The sequence below is a fragment of the Triturus cristatus genome, chromosome 4_2, assembly GCF_964204655.1.
Source record: "Triturus cristatus chromosome 4_2, aTriCri1.1, whole genome shotgun sequence".
In the NCBI taxonomy this organism is placed as follows: Eukaryota; Metazoa; Chordata; class Amphibia; order Caudata; family Salamandridae; genus Triturus; species Triturus cristatus.
Genome location: NC_140586.1, coordinates 193,325,238 through 193,346,422, shown reverse-complemented (window position 1 = coordinate 193,346,422; position 21,185 = coordinate 193,325,238). Strand labels below are relative to the sequence as shown.

At 50.2% G+C, this 21,185-nt stretch overlaps 1 protein-coding gene across 25 annotated transcripts in view; it reads left to right on the top strand.

The window, feature by feature from the left end:
• RBFOX2 (RNA binding fox-1 homolog 2) overlaps positions 1 to 21,185 on the top strand; it is a 527,728-nt gene that overhangs the window by 481,788 nt on the left and 24,755 nt on the right. For all 25 annotated transcript variants that reach the window (XR_014960570.1, XR_014960569.1, XM_085601134.1 and 22 more), the window contains 2 exons: positions 2,524 to 2,615; positions 10,271 to 10,352. Coding sequence is in view for 23 of the 25 variants with exons in the window: in XM_085601134.1 (XP_085457260.1) it covers positions 2,524 to 2,615; positions 10,271 to 10,352 (174 nt within the window). In the remaining 2 variants the exon portion in view is untranslated. The remainder of the gene's footprint in view (positions 1 to 2,523; positions 2,616 to 10,270; positions 10,353 to 21,185) is intronic.

Genomic DNA, 21,185 nt, shown 5'->3' with positions numbered 1-21,185 from the left:
TCCCAGACCCTGCTGCCTGCTCACACGCTATCTGCCCATATTCAAAAAGGACTCTGTTCCCCTCTCCGATCTTATCAATTTCTTATATATATATATTTTAATTTTTCTTTTATTGCTTGTGAATATTAACATTCTTGTGGGGCGACCTGGCGGGTGGGCGCCGATGGCGGAGCCCTTTCTGTTTTGCATCGCGAGCCCTTGCGGGTCGGAATGTGTATCATTTTGAATTGTGGTGACTGGTGTTTATCTTTATTTCACTCCTTTCTTTCTGATTTTTATTTTGACTGTTGCCATGTGATTGGTTGTGGCTGCACGCACTAGTGACTTGGAGGCTGTTTCTATCTCCCTTTCACCAAGCTTGTCTTAGCCTAGGGTTACGCGCTGTCCCAAGTGAATGCTGGGAGAGACTTTGTAGTTCGTCGTCTGACTGTGGTGGTTCATTTATTTACAGTCTTTCCTTTGCTCCTGCTATTTTTAGCTCTTCAGATTAGCATGGTTCATTTTTTTGGCTGTGATCTAAAATTATTAATGTTCCCATCTCTTTCTGTCTCCTTCTCTCCACCCTTACCCTCATCCTCTAATTACCTTATTTTCCCTAAATATAATTTGCACACAAGTCGTGAATGGTGTCCTCCTTTCATTGTGGCAATGCCACAAGCCTAGGGAAGGTCCTTCAGTCACTTGACATCTAGAGCTGGAATAAAACAAGCCATGCTGTAGATTTCCAAAGTTTTCCATGCACACTAATTCCTATTGCTTTTGGGTAATCACAGGAATTAAGGACTCTCTGAATTGAATATCACTCCGTGATAAAGGCAGATAACATTTACAAAATTATAAATAGATCTATTTATAAATGTCAACGTGAATTGTAGAAAACAATCATAATAGTTTGTCCTACACCCCTACAAACACAGTGAGCTTGTGTATTAGAGAATTGTTTGTTTATTGAAATTGAACCCATTTTGCCTTCAAGGCCTGCTAAGAACTGTTCTGTAGGCTGCTTAGCCAACTTTCACCAGAGAGCAGGACCACTTCCTTCTATTAAGAGCCTCAGAAAGGACATTGCTGAGGGAAACACTGAAGGGTTCATTGTTTAGAGGCACGTTCTCGGGTGAACCTAAATGCACTCTTTCTGAGGCAGTCATGTTACCTTGGAACAATGTCTTGATTCACTTTTTCGGGTAGCAGCAGAATCTCTCTAGCCATTTTTGTAAACTTCCCTTCATTTTCTTTTCCTATGGTATATTTTCCGCTTTACTCTTGGAAAAAAACTCCCATTGGTTTGCAAACAGGAAGCCATTGGACAACTTAGCACTGCAGTGCAGTTAATAGGGAAGAGAATTGCTAGAAAGATGATGCTCTGGATCTCACTCCCATTATAAAATCCAAAGCCAAATGAAAACGTCACTTGTGAAGAATGTTCATGGGTGTGAAGACAAACCTCTAGTTTATGGTGGTATCAGGGTGACTGGGAGATTGAGAGGGGTAATTAAAGTAAGGACTAGTGCTAGGCAGCTCTTTTGGAATGATGGGTTAAACAATTATACTTGCAATTATCCACTGTCCTTCACAACTCGTACCACTGCTCCTCCCATTGGTGGCACTTAAATTCTCACAAATACTCGCAGGTTTTGCCTGCTGATGCACATCGTGCCTAGATTAAGGTTTTATCTAAAGAAATTGAACACTGCATGTCTCAGAAATAAATTAATCTCTCTATATTTAGGCAGATTGGGTCAAGCAGACCCAAGGTCCCTAATGTGAGCTTGTGGGGGCACAGTACAGCCTTTCACACCTTGACCCTCCCACACCCAGCTCCTGATCTCCACCCTCTCTTCTTCCCCCGTCCCCCTTTTCTCTTCCCCGTCCCCCTTTTCTCTTCCCCGTCCCCCTTTTCTCTTCCCCGTCCCCCTTTTCTCTTCCCCGTCCCCCTTTTCTCTTCCCCGTCCCCCTTTTCTCTTCCCCGTCCCCCTTTTCTCTTCCCCGTCCCCCTTTTCTCTTCCCCGTCCCCCTTTTCTCTTCCCCGTCCCCCTTTTCTCTTCCCCGTCCCCCTTTTCTCTTCCCCGTCCCCCTTTTCTCTTCCCCGTCCCCCTTTTCTCTTCCCCGTCCCCCTTTTCTCTTCCCCGTCCCCCTTTTCTCTTCCCCGTCCCCCTTTTCTCTTCCCCGTCCCCCTTTTCTCTTCCCCGTCCCCCTTTTCTCTTCCCCGTCCCCCTTTTCTCTTCCCCGTCCCCCTTTTCTCTTCCCCGTCCCCCTTTTCTCTTCCCCGTCCCCCTTTTCTCTTCCCCGTCCCCCTTTTCTCTTCCCCGTCCCCCTTTTCTCTTCCCCGTCCCCCTTTTCTCTTCCCCGTCCCCCTTTTCTCTTCCCCGTCCCCCTTTCCTCTTCCCCGTCCCCCTTTCCTCTTCCCCGTCCCCCTTTCCTCTTCCCCGTCCTCCTTTCCTCTTCCCCATCCTCTTTTCCTAAGGCCTCTTGTTGAGTTACGATGTTTTCTCTATAACTTTGTTTCCTGTTTACTTCCCACAGGGTGGATATGCAGCTTACAGATACACTCAGCCAGCCACTGCTGCCACCGCAGCAACTGCAGCGGCTGCAGCCGCGGCCGCATACAGCGACAGGTACATAGCAGAGAATGGTCCAACAGGTTTACAACTCTGCCTGGACCATCATTGTGGCTTAGTTGTGCCACAAACCTTACTATTCTGTACTCCCCAAACGCTTTGTGAATCCTGAGCCATAACATTTGCTACAAACTCAGATTGATCCTAGTTATGAAATCTGCTACAAATCCAGCCTTACTCCTAGCCCTAAATTGCACCTTAAATCTGCATTGTACCTTTGCCCTAGTCTGTGAGCAATTTATTTAGGTATCGCACTCTAGACTTTAAATTGTCTGAGTTCAATTTCCTTTGTGTCCTTATGACTGACTGCCTGCCTGTCTGTGACTTGAAGAGGGGTAAAGTGAGTGGAGTCCCATGCTTCTATTTCAGCATTTGCACCCAAAACCCTTCTGCCATGCTCAAGCACCAAGTCTAGAACCCATCCACCAACCCTCACGCCATTGAGCCATCCACTGAGCCCCAGGCATAGAAGCGGTGTATGTCTCAGCACTTTAAATTTCGTTTTTGCTATCTTAGGGAGTGCTGGGGGCTGTCGCAGTGTCCTGTTCTACTTAATCCCACTGAACCTTCAGGGCCAGAGTTTTACACACTATAAATTCCATCAGCCATCTAGTGATGGAAGTAAAATGCTCTGTATCACCCTTCCAATTACCTGATTCCATCCTGACATAGAGATGGTAGACTCTACACCCATGTTCCCCTTTGCTATACATATGGGATAAACTCCATAAAAAGTGCCACTAAGCCATTTCACCCTAAAGCTGGCCGAGCCCGTCCCAAAGTGTTTTTTCTTTACCCTGGTGTTTGGCCTAGTGCTCCTTTTTGGAGTTCTTGGCCACAGTTTTATGTTGGTGTCTTTCTTCACGGATATTCGTGAACACTGAATAATTTTGCCTACAGGTGATTCAGAAATACTTCCCAGCAGCAGAATTTGTGCTTTTAATTGCGCATGTTTATCTAATTGCAGTAGGATCCGAACGTTTCTCAAAACCCTTTATAAGCTTGAAGTGAGCAGATTGGTGGCACATCAGAAGAGAAAATTGGGCTGTGCTTTTAAACACTGAGTTTGACCTCCCTATTCGTGATGACAGCTTGGCAGCTGATTGGCAGCTCTGTTTTTCACATGGAGGTTGGGATCCCCAATCAATATATTTGACCTTTTTTTGCCAGTTTTGTTTTGATTTTTGCAAGACTGCCATTCAGTGACATTTGGTGGTGTTTCTCATTTGCAGTCATGTTTTTTTGAGCTTGACCTTGATTTTTGACTTGCATGACTGCAGTGAGTGTCCAGGAGGGCGTTGATCCTGTACACTCTGGCGTAATTGCATAGTTGGGAAAAATAAACTGACAGTTAGCTGCCATAGTTCTGTCTCCTCTTAAATGAGCGCTTGTATCAGCCTAGTGGTTTCAAGGCACAGTGCATTGTATTATGTCTTTAGTGCTTTGCTGCCTAAGAACTTTCATTCTTAAATTTAAAAGGTTATTAGGAACATGTGATTCTACCTGTACTTGGCTTATTAGTTGAATGGTATAACTTTTAAACCATCGTGTTTCATTTAAAAAAATAAGTGACTATTTTGCAGCGTGAATCTTTCTGGGTTCACTATGCTGTGTATTATTCCGCGATCTGGTGGTTGGGTCCGGATTCGTAGTTTTTTTTTTTTTTTTTTTTTTTTTGCCCAGGTGGGCGTCGACGTCTCACCATTTGGTGCACCTCTCGTGACGTCGTCGTGCTTCCTGCGCAAGTCCCACCTTTGGGGCGCCATCTTCAGATTTTTTCCGCCGTTGGGTCTGGATCGTCATCGAGAAGCTCCAGAGTTCTAGACGAAGGAAGAAGGAAAATACGCAAGTTTCATCGAAAGAACTTTTAGAAAACTACAGAGAGGAAGTAATTACAGCCGGGACGACGAAGAAGGAGGGGATCCTCGAAATTCTTCGACGCCCATAGGAAAATGCGCACTCAGAGGCTCTGAGCGCAATGGACAAGACACCATTTAAGTTCTGCCCTAACTGCCACCACAAGTACGCGCAGAAGGACCAACACCCGGTCTGCAACCTTTGCCTGCCGATCGACCACGAGAGCAAGGACTGCAACGCCTGTTCCGCTTTCGCGCCGAAGACATTCCGGATGAGAGAACGACAGAGGAGAGCCAACTTCAACCTGGAAGGCAAGGGTAAGGCCCCGTCACTGTAAGATCTGGGCCTCTCCACCGACGATGACCACATCGCCGAGGGACCTGATGTCTGCACGGTCGCAGAGACCGATAAGAAAACACCTGACAAAGTAAGAGACACGTAGAGTACAAAACCACCGAAAGGTCCCCGAAAAACTGAAAGTGACTCTCGAAAAATTGAGTCAGTCCTCGAAGGGAACACCGGCGCCGAAAATTTCGACGACCGCGAGTGGTTCCAAGGACAGAAGGCCGAGCGGATCCTTCGAGAAGAACTCCCAGGTGCCGAAGACCGCCGAGGGATAGAGTTCGTCGAAACACCCACGAGGTGGGACGTTCGGCGACGAAAGACCAGGCCGCGTCGACGCAAGCTCCGTCGAAGATACTTGCGGTCGACGCAGAGCACATCTCCGAAATTGAGAAGAAAAAGAGAAGGCTCGAGGCGGAGATGGAGAGCATCCTTCAGAGGAAGAAGGAGTTTGACGAAAGAATGGAACAATTCAAAATCCCAACGGCCCCGTCGACGGATGTCGTCTAGGTCGAGGAACAGGAAGAATTCGACGCCGAAGAGCAGTCAAGAGGTCCTGAAGAGGAGGAAGAAGGCCCCTACTATGAGGGAGAAGATGAGGAAGAGGATCAGCAGTCGTTCTACGGCTCGGCGCCTTCGACTCATGAGCTGGATTGGCAGGACATCGACGCCGAAAATCCCGAAGAGTCCGTGGACTCCTATCCTTCGAGGCCTTCGCCGCCAGACAACATCGGGGCTTACAACATGGTCGTCAAGAGTGCTGCAGCAGCCTTTGGTGTAAAATTGGACGAGGAGAATTCGAAAGCAGACTTCCTACTCGAAACTTTGCTGCCCATCCAGACGAGGAGCCAGTTCCTCCCCATGCTCCAAAGCGTGATGAACCAAGGGAAGGAGGCGTTTAAGGACCCAGCAATATGCCGGTCCATCACACCCAGAACGGAAAAGAAGTACAAGCACTCCTCGCAGGATCCTCCTTACATCAAGGGATCGGTCACTGCCGACTCCATCATTGCTTCCACGGCCAGGAAAAGAGCCAACGTGCCGGCGACCTCGGGCCCACCTCCTGATAAGGAGAGCAGAAGGATGGACCTCACTGGAAGGAAGGTAGAAAAACGCCGCAATGCACTGGCGCATGGCAAACTCAAACGCGCTACTGAACAGACACCAGTACCAGCATTGGGATGAGATGGGGGAACTAGTCAAGCATCTCCCAGAAGAGCACCGTCAAAGGGCTTCCCATCTAGTGGAGGAGGGGAAGAATATCGCCAACTCCTGCATTAAGACTGCATTGGACGGAGCAGAGACCTCGAGCAGACTGATGGCCATAGGGATCACTGAAAGGAGACGGGCTTGGCTCAGAATTTCGAGATTCAAGCAGGAAGTCAAGAATAACATACTGAACACCCCTTTCAACGGTGAAACGCTGTTCGGGGAAACTGTGGACGAGAAGCTCACCCAACTGAAAAAGGAAAATGAGACGGCAAGGTCCATGGGGGCCCTGCAATTCAGAGGGATGCGAAGAGGCACCCCAAATCGGAGACCCTACGGAAGAGGAGCAAACCAGCAGGGTACGTCGCACCAGACCTTCCAGCAAGGACAGCAGGGTGACAGTCACAGCCAGCAGGGACAGCAGAAGCAGAACTGGCAGTACCAGCCTCAAGGCCAGTCCTTTCGCGATAGGGGAAACGGACGTGGCCAAAGGAGGAGAGGGGGAGACCAACCCTCATCTAAGTGACTTCACATGCAAGAAGACGCTCACCCCCAGCATACCCCGAAGGGTGAAGCACAATGTAAGAACACCGAGGGGGTTACACAAAACAAGCGCCTACGAGCATGCAACACCGGTAGGCGGAAGACTTGGCCTTTACCTTCAACAATGGCAACAAATAACCTCAGACAAATGGGTTCTCTACGTCATACAGCACGGATACTGCATAGAGTTAGAGAAAAGGCCTCCAAATAAGAAACCAAAGAGAAGACAACGCTCGGGTCAAGAGCTTGCTCATCTCAGGGAGGAGACAGTACAACTACTAAAAAAAGGGCCCATAGAACCAGTGCCATGCAGAGAAAGGAACAAGGGAGTGTACTCAAACTACTTCCTGGTACCAAAGGTGGACGAATCACTAAGACGCGTCCTGGACCTGCGTTTCCTAAACAAATTCATAAAAACGCAAGAATTCAAAATGACATCACTACAAGAAGTGCTACCCCAAGTACGAGGCGGAGATTTCATGTCCACCCTGGATCTCAAAGATGCCTACCTGCACATCCCAATGAACAGACGGCACAAAAACCTGCTAAGGTTCAACATCAACCAGGATCATTATCAATTTACAACCCTGGCATTCGGTCTAAAGTCCGCCCCAAGGGTTTTCACAAAATGCCTTGCAGCAGTAGCAGCGTACCTACGAAGGGAAGGGATTCATGATAATCCTTATCTAGACGCCTGGCTAATCAAAGCAAGCACTTGCGGCAAGTGCGAGGAGCACGCAGAACGGGTGACAAGAACACTAACAAACCTGGGGTTCTCGATACACTGGGGGAAGTCATCAATGGAACCAGAACAGGTGAAGATCTTCCTGGGGGCGAAGATCAACACCATAGACGGAACGGTCATGCCCAGCGACAGAAGAACAATCGCCCTGCTGAACGAGACTCGTCTCTACCAGAAGGGGCGAGCTCTGACAGTGAGAACAGTGAGCAAGATCATGGGAATGATGGCGTCATGCATCAACCTAGTCCCCAATGTACGACTTCACATGAGATCATTCCAAGAATGGTTGCAACAGCAATGGTCACAAGCAAGCGGGAGTTGGGAGGATCTAGTGGTTGTTACGCACGCAGTGCAGGAGGAGATATCACGGTGGAACAGGGAGAACATAACTACAGGAAAGACCTTGATACCACCAAACCCAACTGTGACCATCACCACGGACGCATCACAAATAGGATGGGGGAGCACACATGGACAAGCTCAGGGTGAGGGGTCTGTGGACTCCAGCAGACGCGGTCAGACACATCAATTACCTGGAATTGAAGACTGTCCTGCTAGCCCTGAAGGCCTTCCAGAAGCAGCTATACAACCAGAGAGTTTTGATACAGACGGACAATACTACAGCCATGTTCTAAATCAACAAGCAGGGAGGGACACCATCGTTCCCCCTTTCCACTCTGGCACAGGAGCTTTGGAGATGGGCCATCCCACTCAAGATAGACCTGCTGGCCATACACCTACCAGGGAAGGACAATGTGAAGGCAGACTGGCACAGCAGGCAGACATCGGCATCCCACGAGTGGGAGCTCAATGGACAGGAAACGCAGAGGCTTTTCCAAAGGTGGGGAACACCGACAATAGACCTGTTTGCAACACGCCTGAATGCAAAATGCCGAAACTTCGCATCCAGACAACCAGAACAGCAATACCAAGGGAATGCCCTATGGATAAGTTGGTCAAAGACATTTGCCTACGCTTTTCTGCCGATACCGCTGTTACACAGGGTGCTCGACAAGTGCAGGACCAGCAACATGACACTGATCCTAGTGGCACCACAGTGGGCAAGACGGACATGGTTCTCTCAAATAGTGGAAATGGCACAAGGCACTCCTCACAAATTCACAAGAAGAAAGGACCTGCTCTCCATGCAGAACGGAGAGGTCCTGCATCCAGAGCCAGAGAGCCTCAGCCAGGCGGCATGGCTCCTGAAGACTTAGAGTTTGCGCACCTTAACCTACCTCCAAGCACTATGCGAGTGCTGCGGGAGGCAAGGAGACCAACAACACTCAAATGCTATGGGGACAAATGGAAAAGGTTCACAATATGATGCAGCAGAAATAAACTACAGAATAAAATGACAAGAGAGTTAACGGTGCTTAGATACCTCACACACCTACTAAAAAGTAACCTATGCTCATCCTCCCTAAGGGTACACCTAGCGGCGATCGTAGCTTACACACGAGGGGAGAGAGGAGGAAGTTTCTTTACGTTACAGGTAGTAAAGAGGTTCCTGGAAGGGGCAAAAAGAATTGCGCCACCAAAGAGGATGCCGCCGCCGGCATGAAACCTCAACGTGGTCCTAACTGAACTTATGAAGGCGCCGTTTGAGCCCATCCACAAGGCCACTCTGCAAATGCTGACAATGAAAACAGCCTTCCTGGTAGCGATAACCTCGCTGCGCAGAGTGAGCGAGCTGCAACACTGACACTGCAAGAGCCCTACATCCAGATAAACAAAGATAGGGTTGTACTGAGAACGGACCCACACTTCATGCCTAAGGTGGTGTCGGCATTCCATATGATCCAGACAATTCAGATACCGAGTTTCTTTCAGAACCCCACAACAAGCGCAGAAAGGGCACTGCACACTCTAGACGCTAGAAGGGCAGTGATGCACTACATTGAGAGGACCAAGGAGCACAGGAAGACCAAGCAGTTCTTTGTCTCCTTTGCAACTAGTTTCATGGGTAGACCTGTGTCAAAAGCCACCATTGCACGATGGATCGCACTGACAATACAATTCTGCCACAAACAGGCAGGGCAGGAGCTATCGGAAGGGCCACAAGCCCACTCCACAAGGAAGAAGGGAGCAACTATTGCCTTTCTGGCAAATACGCCCATTCAGGACATATGCCTGGCGGCAACATGGGCTTCAGTGCACACGTTCACTAAGCACAATTGCGTGGACATACAGATGAACAAGGAAGCACAAGTAGGACAGAAGGTGCTTCAACATATATTCAACGGCCAACACTCATCTACCACCCAGCCGCCACAAAGATAACAAACCGCTACAAAGTCTATGCACAGCATAGTGAATCCAGAAAGATTCACGCTGCAAAACGAATAGTTTCTTACCTGTCCGTGTAGTTTTGCAGCTTGAAGATCTTTCTGGATTCACTAGCGAACCCACCCACCTCCGCCAGGAAGATGAGGCTGGAGAAAGAGGTGGAAGGACAAGGAGGATCAGTAGAATAAAAATACTAAAGGAAAATTAATAAAACGCCTAGGGTTAAAAAAAAAAAAAAAAAAGAGGAAAAAAGAACCCGAAGATGGCGCCCCAAAGGTGGGACTTCCGCAGGAAGCACGACGACGTCACGAGAGGTGCACCAAATGGTGGGACGTAGACGCCCACCTGGGCTACAAAAAAAAGACTACGAATCCGGACCCAACCACCAGATCGCGGAATAATGCACAGCATAGTGAATCCAGAAAGATCTTCAAGCTGCAAAACTACACCGACAGGTAAACTTATTCGTTCTCTTGTAAAGTGTCCAATGATTTTACACATAGATTGAGAAGTTCATTGTTCATGAATTCAGTGAAGAATCATTTACTGAAGATTTAGGATTACAGTGAGGCCTTTTTGCATAATCTTAGGCTGAGGCATTCAGTGCAAATTCATCGGGGTGGGGGGGTGGATGGAATAAGACTACTGCTAAGATATTTTTCTTTTTTAGCTATGGCCGCGTGTACACTGCTGATCCGTACCATGCCCTGGCACCAGCAGCAAGCTATGGAGTGGGCGCAGTTGGCGCAGTGGTGAGTAAAGTTCATAATTTCTTGGAGTGTGGATTAGGCTCCAAGCCTGACTCGATGTATTGAATATCCTCAACTGCAAACCCTCATTCATTGACTGCACCAATTCCGTTGGTATCACTCTGGATTAAAAAAATTTAACATATGAGCACCCATTGCCAACCAGGTAAAAAGCACCCATTGTCCACTTAGACTTCGGAAAGGGGTTAAGCTCTATATCCCAGAAACGGACTTCAAATCAATGCTGCAAGCTTTGGTTTTGCAGCATGATATATCTTCAAGATGAATATTTTTTCACAATTCCACCATTTAGTGGTTGGGTCCATAAGTGTGTCTCTTTTTAGATTTTCCTGGTTAATGACTGGGGGTTGTCCTAGCCTAGCTCTCAAGTGACAGTTCTTGTAATACCACAGTGCCCGTGTACATGTTCAACATGTTCCGTTTTTTCTTCCCTTCCGCGGACCTCCTTGAAATGGGAGGGTCGCAAGTGAATCTAGTAGAGTTTCACGCTGCAAAATCATAAATTCGTAGCATGTGTGGCTTTAGATAGACATGATCTGTATATTCCAGCCATTTAGTGTTGGGCTTGGAAATTTGCTACTTTTAATTCAAAGATGTCTTTTGAGTCACGTGCATGGGCACAATCTCCATTTTTAAATTGTTTAATCCACCATCGGGTTCAGGCGTGATTTAGCATGCTCCCGGTGACCACGCGTTTGCCAGTTCCTTTCACGTCATCAGAGGTCACTCCCTTCTTTCCCATGCTAGAAGACTCTGACACTTCTCTTACAACAATGCCGAATCTGTTCCTCTAGTCAAATGTTGTTTGGGTCATTGCATGCTCCGGACTAAACTTCGGAAAGTGAAGACGCACCTGAGGTAATTGAACGCATGCCCTTCAAAAGATGGATGCACTGCTGTTCTAAATATAATTGAGCCAAACTCCACACCATCTGCATTCTTTGCTTCTCACCGGAGCAAGATAAGAGCCACTGCAACTGTTGCTTGGCATTCCGCAGCAGGAAGACTCTGCATCATTGTCAAGACCAACGGGGGTGGGGTGATGGTGCACAAATCCTCTTCTGAAACACCAGATATCTTCGGTGAGTCTGACCTGCTTGGTGCAGAGGAAGCACTGAAAACGTCGTCTGATCTCCCTGGCGCACTAGTCCAGTACTCAGTTTATCGACCTCAACGTCTCTGACTCAGGCGGGGAGGAAATCCTGGTGGAGCAGGCACTCGAGGACACTCAATCCACCCAAGTCTTGACTTGAATACCATGCCTCACATGAATACTTTTGATGCCCAAGCCCTTCTCAAAGCTCAAACGTCAGCATGTCGAAACCAAGTACCGCCCCACCAGGGGACAAGCCCTGAGCCAAAGCCACTACCGCTACCTTCTGGGTCACCACCACTTGCGATCACTGGTCGACACCGAAGGAAGACCTTAGAGCCAAGAAAAGACCCTTCTAAGGGCTTCGATCATCAGCTAGCCTATAGTTCAAGGACGCCTGTCAGTGCCAGACGCTCAAAGCTGGCTCGGTCATTGAATAAAAAAAAGGCGCCACTGGCACCTAAGCAGCCATCTTCAGCAACAAAACCACCTTTGGATCAGAGACCCTCCACTCTTACCATTGAGTAACTCCCCATCTTCAAGAGGCTGCAGCAGGAACTGGATGATTGGCAGAGAAGGATCTTCATCCACCCACACACACAAGATCTCTGCCAAAGAAAAGCATGCTTGCCTTCAAGGAAGCCCTGTCATTGGACACTCCTGTGCCCCTCTTGCCCCTAAAGAGGCCCCAAAACAAAATCTCTGCTTCTCCTCCGCAACCAACACCATCACTTTTAATTTCATTTCCACCACCATCATCTCTGCCCTCATCTCTCGAGTCCCCGGAGTCTTATTCCAATCCTGGCAGTCCTAGCCCTTTTTCTCCAGGTGTGGACTTTGACCCTGTTGCCTTAGGAGATCCTTGGGAGGATTATGACAGACTATCAGAGACCTTGATCTAGCACATGTCCCAGTCACGGCCTTCCCACCAGATGACACTGCGACATGAAGCAGCGTTAATCAGCCCTTAGCTGTGCCCCAGAAGACACAGATGTATGCCACCGCTGAGCAGGATTATTTTTTGGTGGATACACTCAATGGCTGAATGCTCCATCAGGTACCTCCCAATGCTCATGGGCATGATTAAATCTACCCCAGAGATCTTTAAAGAGCTGCTAAAATCTTCCGTGGTGACACCACAGATTGAAAAGAAATATAAACCAGTGCCCTCTAACCTGCTCCTATTTCGGGCATTGTCCTGCCAGATTCCTTAGTGGTCACCACTGCTAGGAAGAGGGCAGCAGTCCGGGTACTGGAAATGCTTAGCCTCCTGACAAGGAGAGTAAGCTGATTGATGCGACTGGGATGAGATTAGGGATAGGTGCGGCCACACACTGGTGCATTGCCTATTCCGTAGGCCGCCTCTCTCGCTACGATAGATTCCTCTGGGAGGAAATGGAGGGGCTCCTTCAGCACCTCTGACTAGTATACAAGTGGGGGAAGAGATAGCTGAGGAAAGCAAGGCCATCTCTGGTGCAACTACATGGTTGGTACTGGATGGAATGCTAACAGCAGAAATGAGTGAACACCACAGTCCTTCTGGGCGAGCTCTGGGCCCACCTTTTCTGGCTTCCAGCTGGAGGTGCAACACCACCTTGATAAGCTACCATTCGAGCTGGAGCACCTGTTCGGACCTAGTTTGACACCATGCTTGGAAAGATCAAGAAGGACACAAACCGCCAAGGCGATGGGTGCTCTACAGATTACTTCTGACAGGGGCTCCTTTCAGAGGCAGCAGACAAAAGGTTCCTCGAAAGTCACTTTCCCAGAGCCAGCCCAGCAGCAACAGAGTTCTCATCCCCAGGGTGGCAGGGGCTTCCCACAAAGGTCCTTTAGAGGGAACAGCTTTCAGGGCTGAGGAACGTCTCAAATTGCTACGATGCAGGCACTCCTTTCCAAAGGAGCCATAGAGCCAGTGCCCAAGCAGCACCAGGTTGCTATTCTCCATACTTCCCTCCCCCCCCCCCCCCCCCCTTTTCCAAAAACGATGGTCCTCTCAGACCAATCGTCAGGCATCAACCTCGCAACAAATGAATCCTGTCAGAACATTTCCACATGGTCACACTACAGTGTCATCCCCAGACTACACATCAACTTTATGGCCACTCTGGACCTGAAGGACTACTACTTTTCCATCCTAGTTCTTCTAGCTCATCGGCAATCTGCACTACCGCTACTTCATGGTAAGTAATCTACATTACCCGTTTAAGGTACTGACCTTCGGCGTCACTACACCTCTAAGGGTCTTAAATTGTTTAGTGGTAGTAGCGGCGCATCCCAGGAGGGGAGTAATTCATGTCTTTCCCTACCTAGACGACTAGCTGATCAAGAGTGCAAGCAGACAGGAAAGCCTAGCTCACTCCCCAGTCTGTAGTTTCCTTGCTACACAGCCTAGGGTTTGCATGCAGCGAGTCTCACTTTGAGTGACTCTAGATCCAACTGTTTATAGGAGCAATCTTGAGCTTAGTCATGGGCAAAGTTTTTCCGATTCCACAGATGGTGCAAGTCTTCCAATAGCATCTGACTCTTTATAAGCCACTCAGTCCACTTCCATTGTGCACAGTTATTTGCCTTCTAGAAATTATGACTTCATGCATTGCTATAGTGCCCCAAGCCAGACTAAACATGCACCCGATTCAGGCGTGCCTTAAAAGACAGTGGTCTTAAGTTGAGGGTCAAATGGACGCAATGGTTTTGGAAAAGGCCATCACTCGCTGCTGTGACGGAAAAGCAAAATTCTGTTGCAGGGCAGACCCTTTGTAGAACCAGTTCCACAGGTGACCATCACGGTGCATCTCTAGCTGGTTGGGGAGCACATCTCAGTTCCATGACAGTCCAGAGTCTGTGGTCGCATCATCTACTGGGTCTCCACAACTGCTTGGAAAATTTTAGCCATTCAACTAGCACTCAAAGCCTTTCTTCTGCAGATTCAAGGCAAAGCATTCCTTGTGCATACAGACATGACTGCCATGTTTTATCTGCAGAAATACGCTCACCTCACCTGTCGGCCTTAGCGTAACAGATGTGGCGTTGGTTAATCCCTCGTAATTAGGTTCATCCACTGGTCGCTTATTTTCCGGGAGTGGACAATGACTCTGCATACCTGTTCAACAGGACGCAGCGACAAGTACACAAATGTTAATTCCACTCAAGTCCTACTCCCTTGCTTTCACAGGTGGGGCACTCTATACATAGACCTTTTCATCACATTCGAAAACCCAAAATGCCCTAACTTTGCTGCCAGATTTCCACACCCCAGTCCATGGGCAATGCTGTATGGATAAACTGGTCCGGGATATTTGCCTAAGCTTCCTCTCACACTGATAACTGTATGTGGTCATGAAGCTGAGGCAAACGTCACTCGCCCTCATCCTGGTGGCACCAACATGGGCCAGGCTACCATGGTTTTGCAACGAAAGTCTTTTCTGGATTCACATGTTGTGCATTATTCCCCCATCTAGAGGACCTAGAGTCCTGTAGTCCCTTATGTTTTTTTTCATGGGCGTGGTCTGCCATTTGGGCCTAAACCCTTCCTAAAATGATGTCCGAAGGAAATCCATTGACGCAGTCGCCATCTTCAGAATCTTTTTTTCTCCGTGGGTCTGGAACCCTATGGGAGAGCTCCAATGTATAAGAAGAGAAACTGTGCAAAGGAAGTTCGTTTTCCACCTAAAAGCACCCTTAGGGGAAGGGGATCTACGACAACAGGTAATACAAAACTACTGTATCATTCTCATAGTCTGAAAATGGCAATGCCATTTCTGATGCACGGATCGCCAGGTGGATTTTCAAATACACTCAAACCGGCTATGCTAAAGCTAAAAGAGCCCGATCTTTTCGCCCCAGGGCACATTTTACCTGCAAACAGGGAGCTACTATGGCTTTTCTGGGGAACATACCTTTTGCAGATATCTGAAGAGCTGCTACATGGTTCACAACGCACTCATTTACAAAACATTACAGTGTGGACCTCTGGCAAGAGATCAAGACAGGAGGGTCCAACCTGCCAGTACCCTGTCCCAAACCTCTGCATCATCTACTGGCTAGCCACTGCTTAGGGGCGGCTACTACTTTACAGTTGATGTAGAGTATTTACAGCTGTACATACAATAATGGGTTATGCTACTTACAATGTAAGCATCTGTTTGCTGCATGTAGTACTGCTGTAGATTCACATGCACTGGTTTCTGGCCTCCTGGGGGCGTGGACTCTCCATGGGTGATGCGGCCCGCGTGTCGTCCTATCCACCGTTTCCCGGTGTTGGGGCGTCGAGAGTCCAAATGGAGACATACGCAGCGGCTTTGCAGGCCTCACTGGCGTCTCCTCCTCCTTCCCCTCCTGGGGCGTCGGCGGATCCCTCGCTCTGCGCAGGGCCCTCTGCGGCGCCGCCGGTGGCTCCGGTCCCAGTGCCGACTGGTTCGGATCCAGGCTTGGAGGATGTGGTACTGTTGGGGTGTGGCTCCACTGGGGCACCTCCTTCAGGCCACGGCGTCTCTGCCTTGCCGCAAACTCCCGCGGGGGTCCCTGCGGTGTTGCGGGATGTCGCCGGGGCTCGGGTCGCATCCCCGAGCTCCTCTCGGTCCTTTGACAGGGTGGTCCTGTCTAAGGCCGAAGTGGCGCCACTACGGTGCCGGCAGCAGCTGGACTGTGCGGAGCCCGGAGGTCTGTGGACCCTCCCCATCCCGCTCCGTGTCGAGGCTGAGGAGAGACCCCTCGTCCCTCTCCGGGCCCCTTTCGTCCCTCCACACAGGGGGCTGTCTCGTCGTAGGGTGAGTCGGAGGTTGAATTGTCCCTGGCACCGCCGCATGGGTTGCCGAGCGATCTTTGCCTCATTCTGGGCCACGGCTGTCGGAGGGCTTCATGACACTCCCCAGGCCCGTCTCGTTCCCCCGCGCAGGTGGCTGCCTCGGCGGGGGTCGGCGTCACTCCGGCGCCGCCCCGAGGCTGGTGCGGCTCCAGCTCCGCTCCGGTCCCCGGTGCGGGGTGACTTGGAGGTCCCTTGTCCGGCTGGTGCCATAGTCCCACCTCAGGCAGCGTATACTACTGCTCTGCGCAGGGTTCGTACCACGGATTAGTCTGCGGACGCTCCTTCTCCGGAGGCATGCATATTGTTGTCGTCCTCCCTGGAGACTGGTCGCCGTGTGGTGTCTTTTTCACCAGCGTCGAAGGGCGACTCCCCGCCCTTCCTGGGGCAGAGGTGTTCGTCGGAAGAGCGGCAGGTCCTTCATTCTTCGGCTCCTTCTGACTTCCAGGTCTAGCCCATGCCTGCCCCGCTTGGCCTTGGGGACGGCCGCCTTAGTTTGCAGCAGTCGCCCACGGAGGAGCTGATTTCTCCACCGCGGGGCCCTACGGAGGTGGGTGCGGCCTTTGCTCACGCGGTGTCTATGGCTGTGGGCATCCTACGCATGGGTGATCCGGTGGCTCACTTTCTGGCGGACCATCTATTGGAGGCCGTCCACCAGGGGTCTGATGGGAGGGAAATCTTACTTTCCTTTGAAGGTTCGCTCCTTTCTTCCCTGACGGGGGCTTGGAAGCGTCCTGCCTCAGGGGACCCGATGCCTCACCCTTCTGGAATAAACAAGAGGTTCAATCTCAGCTAGAAAAAGGAGCAATAGAGCCGGTCCCATTACAGCATCAAGGAACCGGAGGATACTCCCTGTACTTATTAATTTCCAGGAAGGACGGATCTCTCAGGCCTATACTGGACCTCAGAGAACTCAATCTATACATTCAATCAGACCACTTTCACATGGTCACTCTACAAGTACTTCCACTCCTTCAACAAGGCGACTTCCTGTCCACTCTGGATTGCCAGCTCGAGTGTTCATGCAGTTACTAGGGGTGATGGCGTCTTGCATACTAATAGTTCCTTACGCAAGACTTCACATGCGTCCCCTTCAAGAGTGCATAGCAAGTCAGTGGAACCAAGCTCGGTCGGTTATCGGATCTAGTGTTGGTGGACGGCCGCACCAATTGCTCTCTGCAGTGGTGGAATACACAAAACCTTTCAAAAGGGCGGCCCTTCATCGACCCGGTCCCACAGAGAATGCTAACAGCAGACTCATCGCTCTCTGGTTGGGGTGCTCCTCTCCAAACACATACATTTCAGGGCATGTGGAGCCTGCAGCAAAAGCAGCTCCACATAAACCATCTAGAGCTGCCAGCAATTTATCTAGCGCTCAAAGCGTTTCAAGTTCATCTAGTACGCAAAGCTGTCCTGATCTGTTCAGACAACATGACAGCAATGTACTACATACAAAAACGGGGGGTGGGGGGCACTCTCCAGCTGTCACAACTAGCACAGACCATCTGGAGATGGGCCATACATCACAGAATGTTTCTCCTGGTAGAACACCTTCCAGGAGTAAACAATCAGATTGCAGATCTGCTCAGTTGTCAAAGACAACAGATCCAAGAATGGGAACTCCACCCTCAAGTTTTGCAGCGTGAATCTTTCTGGATTCACTATGCTGTGCATTATTCCGCGATCTTGTGGTTGGGTCCGGATTCGTAGTCTTTCTTTTGTTTTTTTCGTAGCCCAGGTGGGCGTCGACGTCCCACCATTTGGTGTACCTCTCGTGACGTCGGCGCACCTCTCGTGACGTCGGCGCGCTACCTGCGGAAGTCCCACCTTGGGTGCGCCATCTTCAGATTCTTTTTTCCGCCGTTGGGTCTGGATCGTCATCGAGAAGCTCCAGAGTTTGAACGAAGGAAAAGATAAATACGCGAGTTTCATCGAAGGAGAAAGTATACAAGACTACAGAGAAGAAGAACATACAGCCGGGACGACGACGAAGGTGGAGTTCCACGGAAACTTCGACGCCCATTGGAAAATGCGCACTCAGAGACTCTGAGCGCAATGGACAAGACACCATTCAAATTCTGCCGTAACTGCCACCACAAATACGCGCAGAAGGATCAGCATCCAGTCTGCAAACTTTGCCTGCCGATCGACCACGTGAGCAAGGATTGCAACGCCTGCGCCATCTTCACGCCGAAGACGCTCCGAGTGAGAGAAAGGCAGAGAAGAGCCAACTTCAACATGGAAGGCAAGGCTAAGGCCCCGTCGCTGTACGAGCTGGGCCTCTCCACCGACGATGAGGACAACATCGCCGAAGGACCCGACGTCTTCACGGTTGCAGAGACCGATAAGAAAACGCCTGACTAGGTAGGAGACTCTTCGAGTACGAAAGCCCCGAAAGGGCCCCGAAAACCTGAGAGTGACTCTCGAAAAACAGAGTCAAAGTACTCGAAAGGAACACCAGCGCTGAAAATTTCGACGACCGCAAGTGGATCCAAGGACGAAAGGCCCGGCGGATCCTTCGAGAAGGACTCCCAGGTGCCGAAGCCTGCCGAAAAGCAGGGTTCGTCGAAGCAGGGCCTCTAGGTGAGCCGCCCGACGACGAAGGAAAAGGCCGCGTCGACGCAAGCTCCGCCGAAGAGACCAGCGCTCGACGCCGATCCCGCCTCTGAAATGGAGAAGAAAAAGAGAAGGCTCGAGGCGGAGATGGAGAGTATCCTTCTGAGGAAGGAGTTCGACGAAAAAATTAGACGGTACAAGATCCCAGTAAGGCCGTCGACCGAGGTCGAGGAACAGGAGGACTTCGACACCGAAGATCTGTCGAGAGATCCTGAAGAGGAGGAGGAGGAAGCCTACTATGAGGGAGAAGAAGACGCGCAGTAGTCGATCTACGGCTCGGCGCCGTCGACGACTCAGGAGATGGAATGGCAAGACCTCGACGCTGAAAGTCCCGAGGAGCCCGTGGAGACATATATCCTTCGAGGCCTTCGCCGCCAGACGACATTGGAGCATACAACATGGTCGTCAGGAGCGCAGCAGCGGCCTTTGGGGTGAAATTGGACGAGGAGAAGCAGAAAGCAGACTTTCTACTGGAAACACTGCTCCCCATCCAGACTAGGAGCCAGTTCCTCCCCATGCTCCAAAGCGTGATGAACCAAGGGAAGGAGGCATTCAAGGAGCCCGGAACTTGCAGATCCATCACTCCAAGAACAGAAAAGAAGTACATGCACTCTTCACAGGATCCTCCATATATCAAGGGATCAGTCACAGCTGACTCCCTCATAGCCTCCACGACCAGGAAGAGGGTCAATGTGCTGGCTACCTCAGGGCCGCCTCCCGACAAGGAGAGCAGAAGAATGGACCTCACCGGGAGGAGGGTGGAGAGAAATGCGGCCATGCACTGGCGCATGGCCAACTCCAATGCCCTTCTGAACAGGCACCAGCACCAACACTGGGACGAGATGGGAGACCTAATTAAGCATCTCCCAGAGCAGTACAGACAGAGAGCTTCCCATCTGGTCGAGGAAGGCAAAAGCATTTCTAACGCATGCATTAAGACAGCATTGGACGGGGCAGAGACATCTAGCAGGCTGATGGCTATTGGTATCACGGAGAGGAGGCAAGCCTGGCTCCGAATTTCTGGCTTCAAACAGGAGGTCCAGAACAACATACTGAACACACCATTCAACGGTGAGACGCTGTTCGGTGCCACGGTGGACGAAAAACTCTCCCAGCTGAAGAAGGAAAATGAAACGGCTAGGTCCATGGGGGCCCTGCAATTCAGAGGGATGCGAAGAGGCACCACAGCTCGGAGACCCTTCGGAAGGGGAGGAAACCAGCCGGGTACGTCACACCAGACTTTCCAGCAAGGACAGCAGGGTGAAGGTCACAGCCAGCAGGGCCAGCAGAAGCAGAACTGGCAGTACCAACCTCGGGGGCCAGTCCTTTCGCAGGAGGGGAAACTGACGTGGACAGAGAAGAGGGGGAGACCAACCCTCCTCAAAGTGACTTCCATCGAAAGAAGAGGCTCACCCTCAGGATACCCCAGGGGGTGAAGCGCATAGTGAACACAGTAGGGGGGGGTTCACAAACCAAACACCTACGAGCATGCAACACCAGTAGGCGGAAGACTAAAACTTTACCTTCAACAATGGCAAAAAATAACATCAGACAAATGGATTCTGAACGTCATACAGTACGGGTACTGTATAGAGCTAGAGAAAAGACCTCCAGACAAGAAACCAAAAATAAGGCAACGCTTCGGGCAGGAGCTTGCTCAACTCAAAAAGGAGACTCTGCAACTGCTCCAAAAGAAGGCCATAGAACCGGTGCCATACAGAGAAAGGAACAAGGGAGTGTACTCAAACTACTTCCTGGTCCCAAAGGTGGACGAAACACTAAGACCCATCCTGGATCTACGGTTCCTTAACAGATTCATAAAAATGCAGAGATTCAAAATGACATCGCTGCAAGAAGTGCTGCCCCAGTTACGAGGAGGAGACTTCATGTCCACGGTGGATCTCAAAGATGCCTACCTGCACATCCCGATGAACGGTCGACACAAGAACCTGGTAAGGTTCGCCATCAACGAGGATCACTACCAATTCACAACCCTGGCATTTGGCCTCAAGTCCGCACCAAGGGTGTTCACAAAATGCCTGGCAGCGGTAGCAGCATACCTACGGAGGGAAGGGATCTATGTATACCCTTACCTGGACGACTGGCTAATCAAAGCAAGTACTCGCGACAAGTGCGAGGAACACGCAGAAATAGTGACAAATACACTAACAAGTCTAGGGTTCTCGATTCACTGGGGGAAATAATCAATGGAACCAGAACAGGTGAAGGTCTTCCTGGGGGCACAGATCAACACCATAAACAACACAGTCATGCCCAGCAACAGGAGAACAGAAGCCCTGCT